The sequence below is a fragment of the Oncorhynchus keta genome, chromosome 24 (genome assembly GCF_023373465.1).
Source record: "Oncorhynchus keta strain PuntledgeMale-10-30-2019 chromosome 24, Oket_V2, whole genome shotgun sequence".
Taxonomy (NCBI): domain Eukaryota; kingdom Metazoa; phylum Chordata; class Actinopteri; order Salmoniformes; family Salmonidae; genus Oncorhynchus; species Oncorhynchus keta.
The window spans coordinates 4,037,495-4,061,274 of NC_068444.1; the positions used below are offsets into that span (position 1 = coordinate 4,037,495).

Sequence of the window (23,780 nt, forward strand, 5' to 3'; positions counted from 1 at the left end):
ATGGAACCCTGACCTGTTCACCGGACGTGCTACCTGTCCCAGACCTGCTGTTTTCAACTCTCTAGAGACAGCAGGAACGGTAGAGATACTCTTAATGATCGGCTATGAAAAGCCAAATTACATTTACTCCTGAGGTGCTGACCTGTTGCACCCTCGACAACTACTGTTATTATTATTTGACCCTGCAGGTCAACTATGAACGTTTGAACATCTTGGCCACGTTCTGTTATAATCTCCACCTGGCCACATCATGTTAGAGTCTTTCCACTCCTAAAGTAACAAAATATAATTCCATTCAGACATCAGCCCGATAAGAAACAGAATCATCTTGTATCCTACTTGTATTAGTCAAACCCAGCCCAAAATGGTTCTTCCTGACGTAACAGGATCCGTGGTGGAATGGAAGACAGAAATACACATAGAAAAAAAATCACATTCAGAGCCAAGCAGTTTCTCAATAGAGGAAATGAAAACATCTCCGTCCCCTGATACGCAGACAACTTGTTCCTTGTAAACATTCACGTTGGATGAGTTAACACAGGGCCAGCGGTAGAAATCATTTATATATAAAAAGATCAAATCACAGGATAACTTTCCCCCTAAAAAAAAAACAGTGTTTGACACAATATCCTGGGAAGAAAACACCAAAATACACTATTGTCACGGTGTTTAAAAGAGGAAGATCTAAAATCTTATTTCAAACCTCGTTTACGTTACAATCACATCTCTATTATACTTGGGAACAGATTTCTTAAAATTAAAATAACTTGGAACTTCATTTCCTCGTGTTTTTAGGTCTTTTATGTCCAACAATAATACAAATTAAATTTAAAAAAAAATTATAATCACACCAGGCTATTAGAAACCATCATGCCTGCTTAGTGGGCGTGCCCCATTTCCCCAATGTCGTGCACTATATAGGGAATAGGGTACAATTTAGGACTCCCAGACTACTTAAGCTCTCCACAGTCCGCGATGGTGATACTCTTGGAGGTACGCCCCGAACGAGAGCCGAACATCTCCACTTTCCTGATCACATCCAGTCCCTGGGTCACGCTGCCAAACACAACATGTTTGCCATCCAGCCTGAGATAGAAGAGGAAGAGGTTTATTCATTTTCCCCTGGATTGAGAAAGAAAATAATAATTGTCTGGTACTGTATGTAGAAAGCGTCTCAGCGTAGTCCTGATCTAGGATCAGGTCCTCCTTGCCTACACAATATTTTTCTTTATGATATAAACTGATCCTACAGTGCCTCTGGAAAGTATTCAGACCCCTTGACTTTCATGATTGTTAAGTTACAGCCTCAAAATGGATTAAATCTTCTTTTCCCCCCCTCAATCTATACACAATACCCCATAATGACAAAGCAAAAATATCCTATTTTTTTTGCTAATTTATAACAAATAAAAACTGAAATATAACATTTACAAAAGTATTCAGACCCTTTACTCAGTATTTTGCTGAAGCACCTTTGGCAGCGATTAAAGACTTGAGTCTTCTTGGGTCTGACGCTACAAGTTTGGCACACCTGTATTTGGGGAGGGGAGTTTCTCCCATTCTTCTCTTCAAATCCTCTCAAGCTCTGCCAGGTTGGATGGGGAGCGTTGCTGCACAGCTATTTTCATGTCTCTCCAGAGATGTTCGATCGGGTTCAAGTTCGGGCTCTGGCTGGACCACTCAAGGACATTGAGACTTGACCTGAAGACACACAACTGCATTGTCTTGGCTGTGTGCTTAGGGTCATCCAGCTCTAGGAAGAGTCTTGATGGTTCCAAACTTCTTCCATTTAAGAATGATGGAGGCCACTGTGTTCTTGGGGACCTTCAATGCTGCCTAAATGTTTTGGTACCCTTCCCCAGATTTGTGCCCAGACACAATCCTCTGACATGCACTGTCAACTGTGGGACCTTATATAGACAGGTGTGTGCCTTTCCAAATCATGTCCAATCAATTTAATTGACCACAGGTGGACTCCAATCAAGTTGTAGAAACATCCCAAGGATGATCAATGGAAACAGGATGCACCTGAGTTTTTAAAGTCTCGTAGCAAAGGGTGTGAATACTTATGTAAATAAGGTATTTGTTTATTTTAAATACATTTGCTAAAATCCCCCCCCTCCAAAAAAACGGTTTATGCGTAGTGTGTAGATTGCTGAGGATCTTAAAAAAATATATATTTTAGAATAAGGCTGTAACGTAAGAACATTTGGAAAAAAGTCAAGGTGTCTGAATACTCTCAGAATGCACTGTAGAGCTGCAGTCCTACTCAGACACTATCAACACAGCAGGCCCTGGTCTGTTTCTCTGGCCGTACCACTCTGTCTTGTCGGTGCAGATGAAGAACTGGGAGCCGTTGGTGTTGGGCCCAGCGTTGGCCATTGACAGAATGCCTAAATGGAAAAAGAAACACCACATCACATTATGTAACTAGACCCTAAGTGATGCCTGTCAAGTTAGCTGAGGTACTGTACACAAACACTGCTCAAGACAAGCAGAGTTTCAGTTCGTATGACAACATCCTTGATATCAAGTTCGTGATCTGAAATATCAAGAGGCCTAATTACTCAGAATCAGAAACAGCTAGATTTGGTCAATTGATTCTTTATGGCTGTGTTAACCGAAATAGGTAATCATCCTCAACCACAATAAGTTGGTTATGCAGTAAGGCTCCTGTTGAAACATCCGCAATGCAATGCTGCCATCTAGTGGTATGAAGGGGGCTAATTAAAAAAAGAACCCCAAAAAAAGGTAGGCTACAGTATTCTGGAAATGCATTTAAAATCTAGAATGTTGCCAGATCATTTTAATCTAGAATGTTGCCAGATCATTTTAATCTAGAATGTTGCCAGATCATTTTAATCTAGAATGTTGCCAGATCATTTTAATCTAGAATGTTGCCAGATCATTTTAATCTAGAATGTTGCCAGATCATTTTAATCTAGAATGTTGCCAGATCATTTTAATCTAGAATGTTGCCAGATCATTTTAATCTAGAATGTCAATCTATCACTTGTCAATTCCATTGCAGTGGGTCGTCGGCAAGCCATTTCTTTCACATGATAACGAGCGATTGGGAGTTGGCATAATAGCACAAACAGAATGACACTCAGGCAAGATCAGGTCAACTTGAACCCAGACAAAACAGAAAAGGGTGAATCACTTACCAGGTCCCGTGTGCTTCAGTTGGAAGTTCTCGTCTTTGAATTTGAGTCCGTAGATAGATTTCCCTCCGGTTCCATTGTGATTAGTGAAGTCTCCCCCCTACAGAGTCACATAGACACATATTCAGAGGGGTCAGAGAAAGGCTTACATGTTTTTGGGGCAAGATACCATGAGTTACCACAATAATAATAAAGGTATAGGTGATCATTAGGGGTTCTCAAACTAAAACAAACATTACTTGACCTACCTGGCACATGAACTGAGGGATGATCCTGTGGAAGATGGATCCCTTGTAGCCAAAACCATGTTCTCCTGTGCACAGTGCTCTGAAATTCTCTGAGAGGGAGAAATAATGGTTTAGCCAGGGCTCTCCAACCCTGTTCCAGGAGAGACATCATCCTGTAGGTTTTTCACTCTAGCCCCCAGTTGTAAACTAACCTGATTTCAGTTTATCAACCAGCTAATTATTAGAGTCAGGTGCGCTAGAGGTTGCTAGGTTGTAGTGGAAACCTACAGGACGGTAGCTCTCCGGGAACACACACACACACACACACACACACTCTGGACTCTGACATTGCTCGTTTTGATAGGTTCTAATTTCTTCTTTAAAAAAACAACAACATTTGGATTATATGTGTATTGTTAGCAATTAATGCACTACTGGAGCTAGAAACATAGGTGGTGAAGCATTACACTGAAATTGATCGATCCCTGTCGAGGGAGGAGCATATTTTTTTGTTGTATATAAAACAGTAAAATTTAGCAACTTCAACTCTTGCAAATTAAAAAATATATATATATATTTCAACACTCGGCTGCTCAGGCAAATTTGCCAAACTACTAAACTTGGAACCAATCAAAACTCCTGTACATACCCCTCGTGATGAAGGCAACCAATGACCTGCTTCTATCTACGATGTAAACACGGCCTCTTGTGAAAACGTGAACCTGCTGTCTGATTATGCTAGAGGATCGGATATAGCTAGCTAGTTCCCAGACTGAAGAGGATCGGATATAGCTAGCTAGCTCCCAGACTGAAGAGTATCAGATATAGCAAGCTAGCTCCCAGACTGAAGAGGATCGGAAATAGCTAGCTAGCTCCCAGACTGAAGAGGATCGGATATAGCTAGCTAGCTCCCAGACTGAAGAGTATCAGATATAGCTAGCTAGCTCCCAGACTGAATAGTATCAGATATAGCTAGCTAGCTCCCAGACTGAAGAGTATCAGATATAGCAAGCTAGCTCCCAGACTGAAGAGGTTCAGATATAGCTAGCTAGCTCCCAGACTGAAGAGGATCAGATATAGCTAGCTAGCTCCCAGACTGAAGAGTATCAGATATAGCTAGCTAGCTCCAAGACTGAAATTAGATACACATCTGTTTGAGTGCACTTGAAATATGGAGCAGGCATTACATCTTGTCTTGAGCATATGAAGAGGTAGCTCTGTGAAGCATTTAGACAATTTGTCAGCTAGCCAATGTGTCAGGTTAGACGAGCCAGCTACTGTAAATGTCAATGTGTCAGGTTAGACTAGCCAGCTACTGTAAATGTGTCAGGTTAGACGAGCCAGCTACTGTAAATGTGTCAGGTTAGACTAGCCAGCTACTGTAAATGTGTCAGGTTAGACTGAGCTACTGTAAATGTGTGTCAGGTTAGACTAGCCAGCTACTGTAAATTAGACTCCAGCTACTGTAAATGTCAATGTCAGGTTAGACTAGCCAGCTACTGTAAATGTGTCAGGTTAGACCCAGCTACTGTAAATGTGTCAGGTTAGACCAGCTACTGTAAATGCCAGCTACTGTAAATGTGTCAGGTTAGACTAGCTACTGTAAATGTCAATGTGTCAGGTTAGACTAGCTACTGTAAATGTCAATGTGTCAGGTTAGACTAGCCAGCTACTGTAAATGTGTCAGGTTAGACTAGCCAGCTACTGTAAATGTCAATGTGTCAGGTTAGACTAGCCAGCCAAATGCTACTGTAAATGTGTCAGGTTAGACTAGCCAGCTACTGTAAATAAGATGTACTGTAAATGTGTCAGGTTAGACTAGCCAGCTACTGTAAATGTCAATGTGTCTAGACTGCCAGCTACTGTAAATGTGTCAGGTTAGACTAGCCAGCTACTGTAAATGTCAATGTGTCAGGTTAGACGAGCCAGCTACTGTAAATGTGTCAGGTTAGACTAGCCAGCTACTGTAAATGTGTCAGGTTAGACTAGCCAGCTACTGTAAATGTCAATGTGTCAGGTTAGACGAGCCAGCTACTGTAAATGTGTCAGGTTAGATTAGCCAGCTACTGTAAATGTGTCAGGTTAGACGAGCCAGCTACTGTAAATGTCAATGTGTCAGGTTAGACGAGCCAGCTACTGTAAATGTGTCAGGTTAGACTAGCCAGCTACTGTAAATGTCAATGTGTCAGGTTAGACGAGCCAGCTACTGTAAATGTCAATGTGTCAGGTTAGACGAGCCAGCTACTGTAAATGTCAATGTGTCAGGTTAGACTAGCCAGCTACTGTAAATGTCAATGTGTCAGGTTAGACTAGCCAGCTACTGTAAATGTGTCAGGTTAGACTAGCCAGCTACTGTAAATGTCAATGTGTCAGGTTAGACGAGCCAGCTACTGTAAATGTCAATGTGTCAGGTTAGACGAGCCAGCTACTGTAAATGTGTCAGGTTAGACTAGCCAGCTACTGTCAATGTGTCAGGTTAGACTAGCCAGCTACTGTAAATGTCAATGTGTCAGGTTAGACGAGCCAGCTACTGTAAATGTCAATGTGTCAGGTTAGACGAGCCAGCTACTGTAAATGTCAATGTGTCAGGTTAGACTAGCCAGCTACTGTAAATGTCAATGTGTCAGGTTAGACTAGCCAGCTACTGTAAATGTGTCAGGTTAGACGAGCCAGCTACTGTAAATGTCAATGTGTCAGGTTAGACGAGCCAGCTACTGTAAATGTCAATGTGTCAGGTTAGACTAGCCAGCTACTGTAAATGTCAATGTGTCAGGTTAGACTAGCTACTGTAAGCTACTGTCAATGTGTCAGGTTAGACTAGCCAGCTACTGTCAATGTGTCAGGTTAGACTAGCCAGCTACTGTAAATGTCAATGTGTCAGGTTAGACTAGCCAGCTACTGTAAATGTGTCAGGTAAATAGGTTAGACTAGCCAGCTACTGTAAATGTGTCAGGTTAGACTAGCCAGCTACTGTAAATGTGTCAGGTTAGACTAAATGTCAATGTGTCAGGTTAGACTAGCCAGCTACTGTAAATGTGTCAGGTTAGACTAGCCAGCTACTGTAAATGTGTCAGGTTAGACTAGCCAGCTACTGTAAATGTGTCAGGTTAGACTAGCCAGCTACTGTAAATGTGTCAGGTTAGACCAGCTAGCCAGCTACTGTAAATGTCAATGTCAGGTTAGACTAGCCAGCTACTGTAAATGTCAATGTGTCAGGTTAGACGAGCCAGCTACTGTAAATGTCAATGTGTCAGGTTAGACTAGCCAGCTACTGTAAATGTCAATGTGTCAGGTTAGACTAGCCAGCTACTGTAAATGTCAATGTGTCAGGTTAGACGAGCCAGCTACTGTAAATGTCAATGTGTCAGGTTAGACGAGCCAGCTACTGTAAATGTCAATGTGTCAGGTTAGACTAGCCAGCTACTGTAAATGTCAATGTGTCAGGTTAGACCAGCTACTGTAAATGTCAATGTGTCAGGTTAGACTAGCCAGCTACTGTAAATGTGTGTCAGGTTAGACTCAGCTACTGTAAATGTCAATGTGTCAGGTTAGACGAGCCAGCTACTGTAAATGTGTCAGGTTAGACGAGCCAGCTACTGTAAATGTCAATGTGTCAGGTTAGACTAGCCAGCTACTGTAAATGTCAATGTGTCAGGTTAGACTAGCCAGCTACTGTAAATGTCAATGTGTCAGGTTAGTCTACTGTAAATGTCAATGTGTCAGGTTAGACTAGCCAGCTACTGTAAATGTCAATGTGTCAGGTTAGACTAGCCAGCTACTGTAAATGTCAATGTGTCAGGTTAGACTAGCCAGCTACTGTAATGTGTCAGGTTAGACTAGCTGTAAATGTCAATGTGTCAGGTTAGACTAGCCAGCTACTGTAAATGTGTCAGGTTAGACTAGCCAGCTAAATGTAAATGTGTCAGGTTAGACTAGCCAGCTACTGTAAATGTCAATGTGTCAGGTTAGACTAGCCAGCTACTGTAAATGTCAATGTGTCAGGTTAGACTAGCCAGCTACTGTAAATGTGTCAGGTTAGACTAGCCAGCTACTGTAAATGTGTCAGGTTAGACTAGCCAGCTACTGTAAATGTGTGTCAGGTTAGACTAGCCAGCTACTGTAAATGTGTCAGGTTAGACTAGCCAGCTACTGTAAATGTGTGTCAGGTTAGACTAGCCAGCTACTGTAAATGTGTGTCAGGTTAGACTAGCCAGCTACTGTAAATGTGTCAGGTTAGACTAGCCAGCTACTGTAAATGTGTCAGGTTAGACTAGCCAGCTACTGTAAATGTGTCAGGTTAGACTAGCCAGCTACTGTAAATGTGTCAGGTTAGACGAGCCAGCTACTGTAAATGTCAATGTGTCAGGTTAGACGAGCCAGCTACTGTAAATGTGTCAGGTTAGACTAGCCAGCTACTGTAAATGTCAATGTGTCAGGTTAGACGAGCCAGCTACTGTAAATGTGTCAGGTTAGACTAGCCAGCTACTGTAAATGTGTCAGGTTAGACTAGCCAGCTACTGTAAATGTCAATGTGTCAGGTTAGACGAGCCAGCTACTGTAAATGTCAATGTGTCAGGTTAGACGAGCCAGCTACTGTAAATGTCAATGTGTCAGGTTAGACTAGCCAGCTACTGTAAATGTCAATGTGTCAGGTTAGACTAGCCAGCTACTGTAAATGTCAATGTGTCAGGTTAGACTAGCCAGCTACTGTAAATGTGTCAGGTTAGACTAGCCAGCTACTGTAAATGTCAGGTTAGACGAGCCAGCTACTGTAAATGTGTCAGGTTAGACGAGCCAGCTACTGTAAATGTCAATGTGTCAGGTTAGACGAGCCAGCTACTGTAAATGTCAATGTGTCAGGTTAGACGAGCCAGCTACTGTAAATGTCAAGACTGTGTCAGGTTAGACTAGCCAGCTACTGTAAATGTGTCAGGTTAGACTAGCCAGCTACTGTAAATGTCAATGTGTCAGGTTAGACTAGCCAGCTACTGTAAAGGTTAGACTAGCCAGCTACTGTAAATGTGTCAGGTTAGACTAGCCAGCTACTGTAAATGTCAATGTGTCAGGTTAGACTAGCCAGCTACTGTAAATGTGTGTCAGGTTAGACGAGCCAGCTACTGTAAATGTGTCAGGTTAGACAGCCAGCTACTGTAAATGTCAATGTGTCAGGTTATGTGTCAGGTTAGACTAGCCAGCTACTGTAAATGTCAATGTCAGGTTAGACTAGCCAGCTACTGTAAATGTGTCAGGTTAGACTAGCCAGCTACTGTAAATGTGTCAGGTTAGACTAGCCAGCTACTGTAAATGTGTCTGTAAACTGTCAATGTGTCAGGTTAGACTAGCCAGCTACTGTAAATGTCAATGTGTCAGGTTAGACTAGCCAGCTACTGTAAATGTCAATGTGTCAGGTTAGACTAGCCAGCTACTGTAAATGTCAATGTGTCAGGTTAGACTAGCCAGCTACTGTAAATGTGTCAGGTTAGACGAGCCAGCTACTGTAAATGTGTCAGGTTAGACTTACTGTCAATGTGTCAGGTTAGACTAGCCAGCTACTGTAAATGTCAATGTGTCAGGTTAGACTAGCCAGCTACTGTAAATGTGTGTCAGGTTAGACTAGTTACTGTAAATGTCAATGTGTCAGGTTAGACTAGCCAGCTACTGTAAATGTGTCAGGTTAGACTGAGCCAGCTACTGTAAATGTGTCAGGTTAGACTAGCCAGCTACTGTAAATGTGTCAGGTTAGACTAGCCAGCTACTGTAAATGTGTCAGGTACTGTAAATGTGTCAGGTTAGACTAGCCAGCTACTGTAAATGTGTCAGGTTAGACTAGCCAGCTACTGTAAATGTGTCAGGTTAGACGAGCCAGCTACTGTAAATGTGTCAGGTTAGACTGTCAATGTGTCAGGTTAGACTAGCCAGCTACTGTAAATGTGTCAGGTTAGACTAGCCAGCTACTGTAAATGTGTCAGGTTAGACTAGCCAGCTACTGTAAATGTGTCAGGTTAGACTTAGTAAATGTGTCAGGTTAGAGCCAGCTACTGTAAATGTGTCAGGTTAGACTTACTGTAAATGTGTGTCAGGTTAGACCCAGCTACTGTAAATGTGTCAGGTTAGACGAGCCAGCTACTGTTAGACTAGCCAGCTACTGTAAATGTGTCAGGTTAGACGAGCCAGCTACTGTAAATGTGTCAGGTTAGACAGCTACTGTAAATGTGTGTCAGGTTAGGTTACTAGCCAGCTACTGTAAATGTCAATGTCAGGTTAGACTAGCCAGCTACTGTAAATGTGTCAGGTTAGACGAGCCAGCTACTGTAAATGTGTCTTAGACTGCTACTGTAAATGTGTCAGGTTAGACGAGCCAGCTACTGTAAATGTGTCAGGTTAGACGAGCCAGCTACTGTAAATGTGTCAGGTTAGACGAGCCAGCTACTGTAAATGTGTCAGGTTAGACGAGCCAGCTACTGTAAATGTGTCAGGTTAGACGAGCCAGCTACTGTAAATGTGTCAGGTTAGACGAGCCAGCTACTGTAAATGTGTCAGGTTAGACGAGCCAGCTACTGTAAATGTGTCAGGTTAGACGAGCCAGCTACTGTAAATGTGTCAGGTTAGACGAGCCAGCTACTGTAAATGTGTCAGGTTAGACGAGCCAGCTACTGTAAATGTGTCAGGTTAGACGAGCCAGCTACTGTAAATGTCAATGTGTCAGGTTAGACTAGCCAGCTACTGTAAATGTCAATGTGTCAGGTTAGATGAGCCAGCTACTGTAAATGTCAATGTGTCAGGTTAGACTAGCCAGCTACTGTAAATGTGTCAGGTTAGACTAAATGTGTCAGCTTAGTACTGTAAATGTGTCAGGTTAGACGAGCCAGCTACTGTAAATGTGTCAGGTTAGACGAGCCAGCTACTGTAAATGTGTCAGGTTAGACGAGCCAGCTACTGTAAATGTGTCAGGTTAGACGAGCCAGCTACTGTAAATGTGTCAGGTTAGACGAGCCAGCTACTGTAAATGTGTCAGGTTAGACGAGCCAGCTACTGTAAATGTGTCAGGTTAGACGAGCCAGCTACTGTAAATGTGTCAGGTTAGACGAGCCAGCTACTGTAAATGTGTCAGGTTAGGCCCAGCTACTGTAAATGTGTCAGGTTAGACGAGCCAGCTACTGTAAATGTGTCAGGTTAGACAGGTTAGCTACTGTAAATGTGTCAGCTACTGTAAATGTAAATGTGTCAGGTTAGACGAGCCAGCTACTGTAAATGTGTCAGGTTAGACGAGCCAGCTACTGTAAATGTGTCAGGTTAGACGAGCCAGCTACTGTAAATGTGTCAGGTTAGACGCCAGCCAAATGCAGGTTAGATAGCTGTAAATGTGTCAGGTTAGACGAGCCAGCTACTGTAAATGTGTCAGGTTAGACGAGCCAGCTACTGTAAATGTGTCAGGTTAGACGAGCCAGCTACTGTAAATGTGTCAGGTTAGACTAGCCAGCTACTGTAAATGTGTCAGGTTAGACGAGCCAGCTACTGTAAATGTGTCAGGTTAGACTAGCCAGCTACTGTAAATGTCAATGTGTCAGGTTAGACGAGCCAGCTACTGTAAATGTGTCAGGTTAGACGAGCCAGCTACTGTAAATGTGTCAGGTTAGACGAGCCAGCTACTGTAAATGTGTCAGGTTAGACGAGCTACTGTAAATGTGTCAGGTTAGACGAGCCAGCTACTGTAAATGTGTCAGGTTAGACGAGCCAGCTACTGTAAATGTGTCAGGTTAGACGAGCCAGCTACTGTAAATGTGTCAGGTTAGACGAGCCAGCTACTGTAAATGTGTCAGGTTAGGCAGGCCAGCTACTGTAAATGTGTCAGGTTAGCCAGCTACTGTAAATGTCAATGTGTCAGGTTAGACTGAGCCAGCTACTGTAAATGTGTCAGGTTAGACTCCAGCTACTGTAAATGTGTCAGGTTAGTCTGTAAATGTGGTTAGACGAGCCAGCTACTGTAAATGTGTCAGGTTAGACAAATGTGTCAGGTTAGGCAGAGCAGCTACTGTAAATGTGTCAGGTTAGACGAGCCAGCTACTGTAAATGTGTGTCAGGTTAGACTCTACTGTAAATGTGTCAGGTTAGACGGCTACTGTAAATGTGTCAGGTTAGACCAGCTAGCCAGCTACTGTAAATGTGTCAGGTTAGACTAGCCAGCTACTGTAAATGTGTCGAGGCAGGCCAGCTACTGTCAATGTGTCAGGTTAGACGAGCCAGCTACTGTAAATGTGTCAGGTTAGACGAGCCAGCTACTGTAAATGTGTCAGGTTAGACGAGCCAGCTACTGTAAATGTCAATGTGTTTCATTAGCTCTCACTCCTCTGTCAGTGAATTCATATAGTTGAAATCAGGATTTGGCATGATTATACACACACAGTGCATTCAGAAATTATTCAGACTCCTTGACTATTTCCACATTTTGTTACGTTACAGCCTTATTGTAAAATGTAATGCAGTTTTCCTCCCTCTTCAATCTACACACAATAACCCATAATGACAAAGCAAAAACAGTTTTTGGGGGATATTTTTTTGCTATTTTAGTTCAAATAAATGGAAATATCACATTTTACACAAGTATTCAGACCCTTTACTCGGTACTTTGAAACACCTTTGGCAGCAAATGTAATACATTTGAGAATAAGGTTGTAACGTTACAAAATGTGGAAAAAGTCAAGGGGTTTGAATACGTTCTGAAGGTACATACGAACAAAGACCACCATCGTCAAGTGCGTCACCATTTGAGTACGGTGGCAAGTAGCAAAGCTGTCTCAGGCAGTATTTAAATATACTATAACCTACTAAATCTAACTAATATAAAACACAACATGCAAAGTGTTGGTCCCATGTTTCATGAGCTGAAACTGAAGATACCAGAAATTTTCCATAAACAAAAAGCTTATTTCTCTCAAATGTTGTACATCCCTGTTAGGGAGCATTTCTCCTTCGCCAAGATAATCCATCCACCTGACAGGTGTGGCATATCAAGAAGCTGATTAAATAGCATGATCATTACACAGGTGCACCTTGTGCTGGAGACAAAACGCTAGTGGCGTTGTGCAGTTGTGTCACAACACAATGCTACCCCGGTCCAATTGTACACCGCCATATGGGACTCCCAATCATGGCCGGTTGTGATACAACCTGGTTTCGAACCAGGGACTGTAGTGACACCTCTTGCACTGAAATGCATTGCCTTACACCGCTGCGCCACTTGGGAGCCTGTTTGCCTGTCCAGCTAGAAAACATACAAGTATTTATTTAAAAAATATACATAATTGACATTGGCAACAAACGGAAATGAGTTCAGAAATAAATATACACAATGTAAAAAAACAGCAAAAAAAACAGCTCCTCCCGACAGAGATCATCTCTAAAAGTAAAAACAGATGGCCTAGTACAGCCCACCACCTAATACGCATTTCACCGCACCTGCGATAAAAAATGATGTATGCGACCAATAAAGTTTGATTTGATTAAATACGACTGAATCATGAATAGTTGTTCTCCCCCTACCTGCTGTTTTGGGCACAACATCTGCATTCAGCTGCAAAATAAAAAAAAATAGCATACGTTATGAGACAGTCAGTTGCATGCAGCTAGCTAATCTGATTAAATTATGCTGTAATACATACATAATACATATAAAGCCTGAAACTAATGCCCGCAAAAAATCACATAAATTAAAAGCCAGAATGTTGAATACAATTACATTTAAAAAAGAAAAACACTACCAGTTGTCCTTTTGCTGCTTGAAATGTTAGGGTTAGGAAAGTATAAACATTTTTTTTTAGGTAGGTACATGGTTGGATATGCAGTTCTCTCGTCAATAGCTAACAGAAGCAAGCAATGAGAGGATGAAGAACAAAATCAGTGCCTTCGGGAAAATATGCAGACCCCTTGACTTTTTCCACAATGTTACCTTACAGCCTCTAAAATGGATTACAATTGTTTCCCCTCCCCCTTATTCAATTTATTTATTTTATTTAACTAGACAAGTCAGTTAAGAACAAATTCTTATTTACAATGACGACCTAGGAATAGTGGGTTAACTGCCTGTTCAGGGGGCAGAACGACAGATTTGTACCTTGTCAGCTTATACTTATAACAAGTTCAAACAGGTGCCATTAATACAGGTAACGAGTGGAGGACAGAGGAGCTTCTTAAAGAAGAAGTTACAGGTCTGTGAGAGCCAGAAATCTTGCTTGTTTGTAGGTGACCAAGTACTTACTTTCCACCATAATTTGCAAATAAATTCATAAAACAATCCTACAATGTGACTTTCTGGATTTTTTTTCTCTCATTTTGTCTGTCATAGTTGAAGTGTACCCATGATGAAAATTACAGGCCTCATCTTTTTAAGTGGGAGAACTTGCACAATTGGTGGCTGACTAAATACTTTTTTGCCCCATGTTTATAATATGCATCTGGTGGACATGGATCCCAAGTGAACCACATACCTACTAAAAGTATAGTAAACAACACTTTATTTTGTTTAAAATCTCGAACAACGGAAGGAAGTTTAAATGTAATTTTGTTAAACGTTCTGGCGTTTAAATTGCGATGTCCACCAGATGCATATTATACGTTTTGTTTTGCATTTGACACACGGGCTTCGCTTTTCATTCCCCTAGTTAAATGCTGGTTAGTTATAGTATGTACTACCACACAGTAAAACAACTCACGAGATGAACATATTGAACACACGCGGCTCCATGTGAACACAAAGAGTTTGATGCATCTGGTGGACATGAGGAATATTTACACGATTTTACAGACATCCGTTTCAGGCTGCATATATATACACCAGATAATTGCTGAATAAATCAGACTAGTAGCTCATACTAGTTTGTACAGTAGGCCCAGTTCTACAGGGCTGGCATACTAACTAGTTGGGCTGTAACTTAGGTCCAAACGGAGCGTTCTTCACGTCGGTTTCCAGTCCCATCTAATGCATTATCAGAAGCATACTCATCATCTCAAAAGTTCTATAGTAAAGACAACTGAACTCACCTCGAATGTTACTCTTCCGACGGGCTGGTTGTCAGCTGCAATGTCAAAGTAGACGACCGGGTTGGCGGCTGCAGGGCCAGCAGAACACATCCGAGCGGCGGTAAACGCCAACGAACGTCCCGAAAGGAGCTTGACCCTACTCGGTAAAGCGGCAAGTAGCATTTTTAAGCCTGGGTGTGAACATAAAATGGACTTGAGATGGTGCGAAGTACCACGTTAAGTGGTTACATATGCCGCTGTGACGGCACGGAGGAAGTTCTTCACCAAGATCTCGGAAGAATATCTACGGTTTGTAAAACATCGCGAGAGTTCCGGGAACGCGTTAGAAACAGAATGGGAAGCTCAGGCCTGGGTTTGAGAAGTGAAACATTATTCCTTAGTTGTTCATTTTCTCGAAACCTAAAGGCACAACCTCGATTCGAGCCAATGTCTTAAATAGTTGAACATGTTATTACTCCAACCTCGTGAAAGTGACAAACTGACACGTTTTTAATTTTCGTCAAAACAACTTTATATTGATGGAGTGCCTTTTGATTTGACTGCCTGCACATGCGCAGTTCGGCTCGAGACACCAATGGAACTAGATGCACAAGCGTTTCGCTCCATTCGCAATTACATCTGATGTGTATGTGACAAATAACATTTGATAATGCGGATATTCAACTTTTGTTGCACACATCCAGATGACGCTGTGTACTATTGTTGTGACCTAGGCGTTAGACCTTATAACGTGTTTCCATGCATAGATAGATACAGTAAAGAGGTCAATGTGGTTTGGATATACACTGAACAGAAATATAATTGCAACATGTAAAGTGCTGTTTTCATGAGCTGAAATAAAATATCCCAGAAATGTCTGGAATACACTGCCATCAGACACACATAACTGCACCACATATCACACTTTCACAAAATGCTTGAAGACATGAACATGGTCCCTAGCTGTGTGTTGCCGCTTTCCATGTTGTCTGTAGCTTGTGAGGTGTGGAAACACTTTGTTGCTTTTATGAATTTTGTCTTGCTGCTTTTTGTCCTATGTTGCTCTGTCTGTGGTGCTATTGTCTATATTCGATTCCCGGGACCACCCATACGTAGAATGTATGCACACATGACTGTAAGTCGCTTTGGATAAAAGCGTCAGCTAAATGGCATATATTATTATTATTATTATTGTAATTGTTTTTAATAACCTGCCCAGGGACTGCGGTTGAAAATTAGCCGGCTGGCTAAAACCGGCACTTTTACTGAAACGTTGATTAATGTGCACTGTCCCTGTAAAAATAAAATAAACTAAATTAAACTAAATGTTACATATGCACAAAATATTTATTTCTGTCGTGCTCGTGTTTTGGAAGACGCATGGCTCTCGACCTTCCCCTCCTGAATCCGTCCAGGAGTTGCAGTGATGGGACAAAACTGTAACTAACATTTGGATATCACAAAATAGGGGAGAAAAAGGGGTAAAAAAGTACCACAAGATAAATAAGATAATCCATCTACCTGACAGGTGTGGCCTATCAAGAAGCGGGGCGGCAGCGTAACCTAGTGGTTAGAGCGTTGGAAAGGTTGCAAGTTCAAATCCCCGAGCTGACAAGGTACAAATCTGTCGTTCTGCCCCTGAACAGGCAGTTAACCCACTGTTCCTAGGCCGTCATTGAAAATAAGAATTTGTTCTTAACTGACTTGCCTAGTTAAATAAAGGTAAAAAAATTTAACAGCATGATACACCGGTGCTGGCGATATACAGTACCAGTAAAAAGTTTGGACACACCTACTCATTCAAGGGTTTTTCTTTATTTGTACTATTTTCTACATTGTAGAATAATAGTGAAGACATTGAAACTATGAAATAACACATTATGGAAGCATGTAGTAAAAAAAAGTGAAAAAAGTGTTAAACAAATCAAAATATATTTTTGATTCTTCAAAGAAGCCACCCTTTGCCTTGATGACAGCTTTGCACACTTTTGGCATTCTCTCAACCGGCTACACCTGGAATGCTTTTCCAACAGTATTTAAGGACTTCCCACATATGCTGAGCACTTGTTGGCTGTTTTTCCTTCTCTCTGTGGTCCAACTCATCCCAAACCATCTTAATTGGGTTGAGGTCAGGTGATTGTGGAGGCCAGGTTAAGTGTGCCTTGAATTCTAATTAAATCACACACCAGCAAAGCTCCCCCACACCACACCACCTCCTCCATGCTTCACGGGGGGAACCACACATGCAGAGATCATCCGTTCATCTACTCTGTGTCTCTCAAAGACACGGCGGTTGCAACAGAACATCTCACATTTGGACTCATCAGATCAAAGGACAGATTTCCATCGATCTAATGTCCATCGCTTGTATTTCTTGGCCCAAGCAAGACTCTTCTTCTTATTGGTGTCCTTTAGTAGTGGTTTCTTTGCAGCAATTCAACCATGAAGGCCTGATTCACACAGTCTCTTCTGAACAGTTGATGCTGAGACGTGTCTGTTAATTGAACTCTGTGAAGCATTTATTTGGGCTGCAATTTCTGAGGCTGGTAACTCTAATGGACGTATCCTCTGCAGCAGAGGTAACTCTGTATCTTCCATTCCTGCGCCGGTCCTCATGAGAGCCAGTTTCATCACAGCGTTTGATGGTTTTTGCGACCGCACTTGAAGAAACATTCAAAGTACTTGACATTTTCCAGATTGACTGACTTTCATGTCTTAAATTAATGATGGACTGTCGTTTCTCTTTGCTTATTTGAGCTGTTCTTGCCATAATATGGACTTATCGCTATTTGGTCAAATACCATGCTCTGTATACCCCCCCCCCCCTTGTCACAACACAACTGATTGGCTCAAACGCATTAAGAAGGAAAGACATTCCACAAATGAACTTTTAAGAAAGCACACCTGTTAATTGAAATGCCTTCCATGTGACTACCTCACAAAGCTGGTTGAGAGAATGCCACAGGTGTGAAAACTTGAGAGAATACCAAGAGTGTGCAAAGCTGTCATCAAGACAAAGGGTGGCTACTTTGAAGAATCTCAAATATTTAACTCTTTTTTTGGTTACTACATGATTCCATATGTGTTATTTCATAGTTTTGATGTCTTCACTATTATTCTACAATGTAGAAAGTAGTAAAAATAAAGAAAAACCCTGGAATGAGTAGGCGTGTCCAAACTTTTGACTGGTACTGGATATTACAGAGAAGAGGAACGAAAATACCAGGAAGTGATTTTTTTCCAGCGAACTGTTTGACTAAGACATGTTAATTTCCCATAGTCAGCCATGTCTTCATCCAATAGAAGGGGTTTGTTCTAGAATATTATTCTGAATAAAACAATGCACATTCCCAGGGAAAATGGATAGATTTCTGTTATTAACAGGTCTCTCTATTCATTTCCATATATATTTCCATATCCTAGGACCAACAGATAATCATTATATCGTAGCCTCCCCTGCAGATCTTAAGACTAAATACGTGGTTCGCCCCTCCTCTCTGTGTTTTTTTTCTTCCCCCCATTTGAAAATGGAATCTTCCACCGAAAATGGTATCTTCCATCAAAAATGGTATCTTCCACCGAAAATGGTATCTTCCACCGAAAATGGTATCTTCCACCGAAAATGGTATTATCCACAGAAAATGGTATCTTCCACCGAAAATGGTATTATCCACAGAAAATGGTATCTTCCACCGAAAATGGTATTATCCACAGAAAATGGTATCTTCCACAGAAAATGGTATCTTCCACAGTGGTTGTTACAGATTTGGGGTGCCTACTAAATCTAACCTGTTCATGTGTAATGAAAAAATGTCAAATGATAGCTTTGTACCGCTTAGCTCTAGTCCAGGGTGTTACGTACGTGTAAGGCACTGGATCAGAGCTAATGATCTCCATGGGATTTGATATAGCTGAGGTTTCAAATTCAGATATTAAATAAACGAAATAGGGATGTGGCAGTGCGTTGTCAAAAGATTAAGCAATTGATTTCATGATTTAAGTGACAGGGCTACATTGATATCAGTTATTCTATCAACATCCAATAATATATGTCTCTCTTGTACTGTAACAGAACCGATTTCTAAAGCATAATGAAGTTTAAAATGTTATGTTTACAATAGCCAGAATGTTTTAATCGGTACATTGATACAGTTAAATATAATGATGTGCTGCCAGCACAACAACCTCCCACTCAACGATGATGTGTCATACATTTTATAAGAAAAGAAAAACCAATCCAAAATCATTTACCCCCAAAAAATAAAGAAACAAAATTATTTAAAATGGGAAACTAAATGTAAATGATCTTTAACAGAAAGCCACACTTTCTATAAAAAAATAAAAACAATATCATACATTTCTTTAACATAAGGCTGTAATATATCCTTAAAATACCACTTGTATATTGACAATAATTATGATATGCACGTAGTTCTAGAATAACATTGAAAGAGAACGGATAGCTACAGCTTTTTAAATCATCGTAGTCCGTTCTCAAATTGACGACATCTATGTGAATTTTACTCTACAACCTTTTGAGCACCATTTTTTTTTTTAATATTGTTTTACCAGACTTGAAATGTCATTATAATTTCATGTTTATCTAGAAATGGCAGTGACTATCTTGACCGATACCAGGGACGAAGACCTTGGGAGCCAGAGAGAACTTACATCCCAGATGTCACCCGACTTAGTGCCTGACTTCTGTCCAGAGACCTAAACATTCTGGTCAGAAGCTAGCGACTGGAACGAGCTGCAAAACACTCTCAAACTGGACCGTTTTATCTCCATCTCTTCATTCAAAGACTCAATCATGGACACTCTTACTGACAGTTGTGGCTGCTTTGCGTGATGTATTTTTGTCTCTACCTTCTTGCCCTTTGTGCTGTTGTCTGGGCCCAATAATGTTTGTACCATGTTTTGTCCTGTTACCATGTTGTGTTGCTACCATGTTGTTGTCATGTTGTGTTGCCATGTTGTGTTGCTACCATGTTGTTGTCATATTGTGCTGCTGCCATGTTGTGTTGCTACCATGTTGTTGTCATGTTGTGTTGCCATGTTGTGTTGCTACCATGTTGTTGTCATATTGTGTTGCTATGTTGTGCTGTGTTGTTGTCATGTTGTTCTCTATGTTGTGTCATGTTGTGTCTACCATGTTGTTGTCATGTTGTGTTTTGTTGGTCAGAATCCTACCATGTTGTGTTGCCCCTACCATGTTGTGTTGCCTTGTTGCCTCATGTTGTGCTGTGTTGTTGTCTTAGTTCTCTATGTAGTGTTGTGGTGTCTCTCTTGTCGTCATGTGTGTTTTGTAGGTAGAATCCCCGTCCCCACAGGAGGCCTTTTGCCTTTCGGTAGGCCGTCCTTTTGCCTTTCAGTAGACCGTCCTTTTGCCTTTCGGTAGGGCGTCCTTTTGCCTTTCGGTAGGCCGTCCTTTTGCCTTTCGGTAGGCCGTCATTGTAAATAAGAATTTTTTCTTAACTGGACTCGCCTAGTTAAATATTTGATAAAACATTGTTTTAAAGTGCCGCACTACACAGGGAAAAGGGTTACATTTGGGACACACCCTATTATGACAGAAGGACAGTACCTGTTGTCGTGTCTTTGGCTATGCCGGATTAATTGATAAGACATGCTATTCTATAAAATAATTTCTCTGTAATCAATATCACCTGATTGAGCTAAATGTAATTAACTAGAGAGTCGTGCATCACAAAATAATATTTATAGCACTGTTATCTTCCGAATAAACTCTTAAAGACCTAGTAATATTTTACATCAATAGCAGTCAATATCAATTGTCATCTTACTTCAGTCTCATAATCTGAAAGTTGTAAATTCTTGGTTATCTGCAAGAACCCTGTCTGAACAAGTTGAATCAGCAATACAACATAGGGTTTAATTATTTATTTACTAAATACCTAACTAATCACACAGAATTCACATACACATAATCAATCATAACTTGATTACAAATTATGTCATAAAGGAAAACGTCCCTAGCGGGCGGAACAGATATGACAGCTGGTTACACAAAGGAAAAGGGGCTGGGTTGAGTGAAAGAGCGGGAAGACTGAGGGACAAAGGAAAAGGGGCTGGGTTGAGTGAAAGAGAGGGAAGACTGAGGGACAAAGGAAAAGGGGCTGGGTTGAGTGAAAGAGCGGGAAGACTGAGGGACAAAGGAAAAGAGGCTGGGTTGAGTGAAAGAGCGGGAGACTGAGGGACAAAGGAAAAGGGGCTGGGTTTGAGTGAAAGAGCGGGAAGACTGAGGAACAAAGGGAAAAAGCTGTGCTATCGTAAATACAGTATCTTATGCATTCTAAATTACCGCCCATTTGGAAAAGGAAAATGCAATAAATATTTACTCTGAGCTGCGCTTCAGTAGGTTGGTGGTAGATGGAAGACCGTGTTACCAAATGTGCCTAATCTGTTTATTAATGATAATGATATGATAATGATATATTTTCATGCTCAAAATTGTGCACTCTCCTCAAACAATAGCATGGTATTATTTCACTGCAATAGCTACTGTAAATTGGACAGTGCAGTTAGATGAACAAGAATTTAAGCTTTCTGCCAATATCAGATATGTCTATGGGAAATGTTCTTGTTACTTACAACCTCATGCTAATCGCATTAGCCTACGTTAGCACAACCTCATGTTAATCGTATTAGCCTACGTTAGCTCAACCTCATACTAATCGCATTAGCCTACGTTAGCTCAACCTCATGCTAATCGCATTAGCCTACGTTAGCTCAACCTCATGCTAATCACATTAGCCTACGTTAGCTCAACCTCATGCTAATCGCATTAGCCTACGTTAGCTCAACCTCATGCTAATCGCATTAGCCTACGTTAGCTCAACCTCATGCTAATCGCATTAGCCTACGTTAGCTCAACCTCATGCTAATCGCATTAGCCTACGTTAGCTCAACCTCATGCTGATCGCATTAGCCTACGTTAGCTCAACCTCATGTTAATCGCATTAGCCTACGCTAGCTCAACCTCATGCTAATCACATTAGCCTACGTTAGCTCAACCTCATGTTAATCGCATTAGCCTACGTTAGCTCAAACTCATGCTAATCGCATTAGCCTACGTTAGCTCAACCTCATGTTAATCGCATTAGCCTACGTTAGCTCAAACTCATGCTAATCGCATTAGCCTACGTTAGCTCAACCTCATGCTAATCGCATTAGCCTACGTTAGCTCAACCTCATGTTAATCGCATTAGCCTACGTTAGCTCAACCTCATGCTAATCGCATTAGCCTACGTTAGCTCAACCTCATGTTAATCGCATTAGCCTACGTTAGCTCAACCTCATGCTAATCGCATTAGCCTACGTTAGCTCAACCTCATGCTAATCTCATTAGCCTACGTTAGCTCAACCTCATGCTAATCGCATTAGCCTACGTTAGCTCAACCTCATGCTAATCGCATTAGCCTACGTTAGCTCAACCTCATGCTAATCGCATTAGCCTACGTTAGCTCAAACTCATGCTAATCGCATTAGCCTACGTTAGCTCAACCTCATGTTAATCGCATTAGCCTACGTTAGCTCAACCTCATGTTAATCGCATTAGCCTACGTTAGCTCAAACTCATGCTAATCGCATTAGCCTACGTTAGCTCAACCTCATGTTAATGGGCCTACGTTAGCTCAACCTCATGTTAATCGCATTAGCCTGTTAGCTCAACCTCATGCTAATCTGCTGGCTCAACCTCATGCGTTTAGCCTATTAGCTCAACCTCATGCTAATCGCATTAGCCTACGTTAGCTCAACCTCATGCTAATCGCATTAGCCTACGTTAGCTCAACCTCATGCTAATCGCATTAGCCTACGTTAGCTCAACCTCATGTTAATCGCATTAGCCTACGTTTGCTCAACCTCATGCTAATCGCATTAGCCTACGTTAGCTCAACCTCATGCTAATCGCATTAGCCTACGTTAGCTCAACCTCATGCTAATCGCTCTGTCTGTCTGATTTAACACACCCTGCTCTCTCTCTCTCTGTCTGTCTCTCTGTCTGTCTCTCTCTCTCTGTCTCTCTGTCTCTCTCTGTCTCTCTCTGCTGGGTGCGTTAGATGTAACAAACACTGCTATTGGTCTCTGTCTGCTGGGTGCGTTAGATGTAACACACCCTGCTATTGGTCTCTGTCTGCTGGGTGCGTTAGATGTAACACACCCTGCTATTGGTCTCTGTCTGCTGGGTGCGTTAGATGTAACACACCCTGCTATTGGTCTCTGTCTGCTGGGTGCGTTAGATATAACACACCCTGCTATTGGTCTCTGTCTGCGGGGTGCGTTAGATATAACACACCCTGCTATGGGTACCTGTCTGCTGGGTGCGTTAGATGTAACACACCCTGCTATGGGTACCTGTCTGCTGGGTGCGTTAGATGTAACACACCCTGCTATTGGTCCCTGTCTGCTGGGTGCGTTAGATATAACACACCCTGCTATTGGTCTCTGTCTGCTGGGTGCGTTAGATGTAACACACCCTGCTATGGGTACCTGTCTGCTGGATGCGTTAGATGTAACACACCCTGCTATTGGTCTCTGTCTGCTGGGTGCGTTAGATGTAACACACCCTGCTATGGGTACCTGTCTGCTGGGTGCGTTAGATGTAACACACCCTGCTATGGGTACCTGTGCCTTAGGGTTCTGTTGACTTTTCTTTTAGAGCAATTCAATTCAATGATTTATATTTTGTATTTAATAAAATCGCAAGGTGATGAATTGAAAATCTCTTTGAATATTTGACATGGTTTACCTGAGTAGCAATTCATTCAAATGTTGTTGTGTAAGGGAATCACCTGGATTCACCTGGTCAGTCTATGTCATGGAAAGAGCAGGTGTTTCGTATACTCAGTGTAGGTAATGGCGTGCCATTTGGAATGTAGCCTGTGTGTGTGGCCTCAGAATATACATGGATTTCCTCAGGGATTAATGCACAGGGTGGAAGTTACAGTCCCCATTGTTAAGGGATGCTTTTCTTGTTCATGTTGAGAGCTGAGTCTCCTAGCAACATGGGAAACATTGGACACTTAAGTCAGAGTCTGAGAGAGGCTATGTGGACCTTCTGAGGTAGGAGAAGTTTATATTTATATAGTTTAGTTTAGTTTAGTTTATATAGTTTATAAGTTTATATTTGATTTATATTTGATTTATTAAAGTTTTTAATAAAACATTTATTTTTTGTTATTTTTCATGTCTTGCTTAACAAAACTCTAGACCTAAAGATACCTTATAAAATCATGATATTTTATTTTTTAAAAACAAACATTTTGAGCACTAAATCTGCAACAACTTTGCCTGCACACGACTGTTACGAAGTTCACATGACTTCTCAAGTTTCCATGACAACATGTTA

The 23,780-nt window shown here is 41.5% G+C and overlaps 2 protein-coding genes and 1 long non-coding RNA gene across 5 annotated transcripts in view; 2 read left to right on the forward strand and 1 right to left on the reverse strand.

Annotated features, from left to right (window-relative positions):
* Positions 1-544: 544 nt before the first annotated feature.
* On the reverse strand, positions 545-14,590 carry LOC118378710 (peptidyl-prolyl cis-trans isomerase A-like). Its single transcript, XM_035765689.2, has 6 exons — positions 14,429-14,590; positions 12,932-12,962; positions 3,413-3,501; positions 3,168-3,264; positions 2,318-2,393; positions 545-1,086 (listed from the first exon to the last, which is right to left on the reverse strand). The coding sequence occupies exons 1-6, from the start codon at positions 14,588-14,590 to the stop codon at positions 951-953; spliced, it is 591 nt and encodes a 196-aa protein (XP_035621582.1). The 3' UTR covers positions 545-950.
* On the forward strand, positions 5,269-8,887 carry LOC127911315 (uncharacterized). Of its 3 annotated transcripts, XR_008077845.1 has the most exons (8): positions 5,269-5,440; positions 5,473-5,510; positions 5,581-5,656; positions 5,905-5,980; positions 6,051-6,126; positions 6,722-6,797; positions 7,930-8,005; positions 8,176-8,283. It is a non-coding gene; the product is annotated as an uncharacterized LOC127911315 (long non-coding RNA). The 3 variants fall into 3 exon arrangements; XR_008077846.1 differs by lacking the exons at positions 5,269-5,440; positions 5,473-5,510; positions 8,176-8,283 and adding an exon at positions 8,800-8,887 and having other exon boundaries at positions 5,532-5,618; XR_008077847.1 differs by lacking the exons at positions 5,269-5,440; positions 5,473-5,510; positions 5,581-5,656; positions 8,176-8,283 and adding exons at positions 5,696-5,802; positions 8,800-8,887.
* The window catches only part of LOC118378711 (protein TBATA-like), a 29,251-nt gene continuing 20,038 nt past the window's right edge, over positions 14,568-23,780 (forward strand). The window contains exon 1 of the mRNA XM_052477530.1: positions 14,568-14,716. Coding sequence (XP_052333490.1) covers positions 14,627-14,716 — 90 coding nt within the window. The 5' untranslated portion in view covers positions 14,568-14,626. The remainder of the gene's footprint in view (positions 14,717-23,780) is intronic.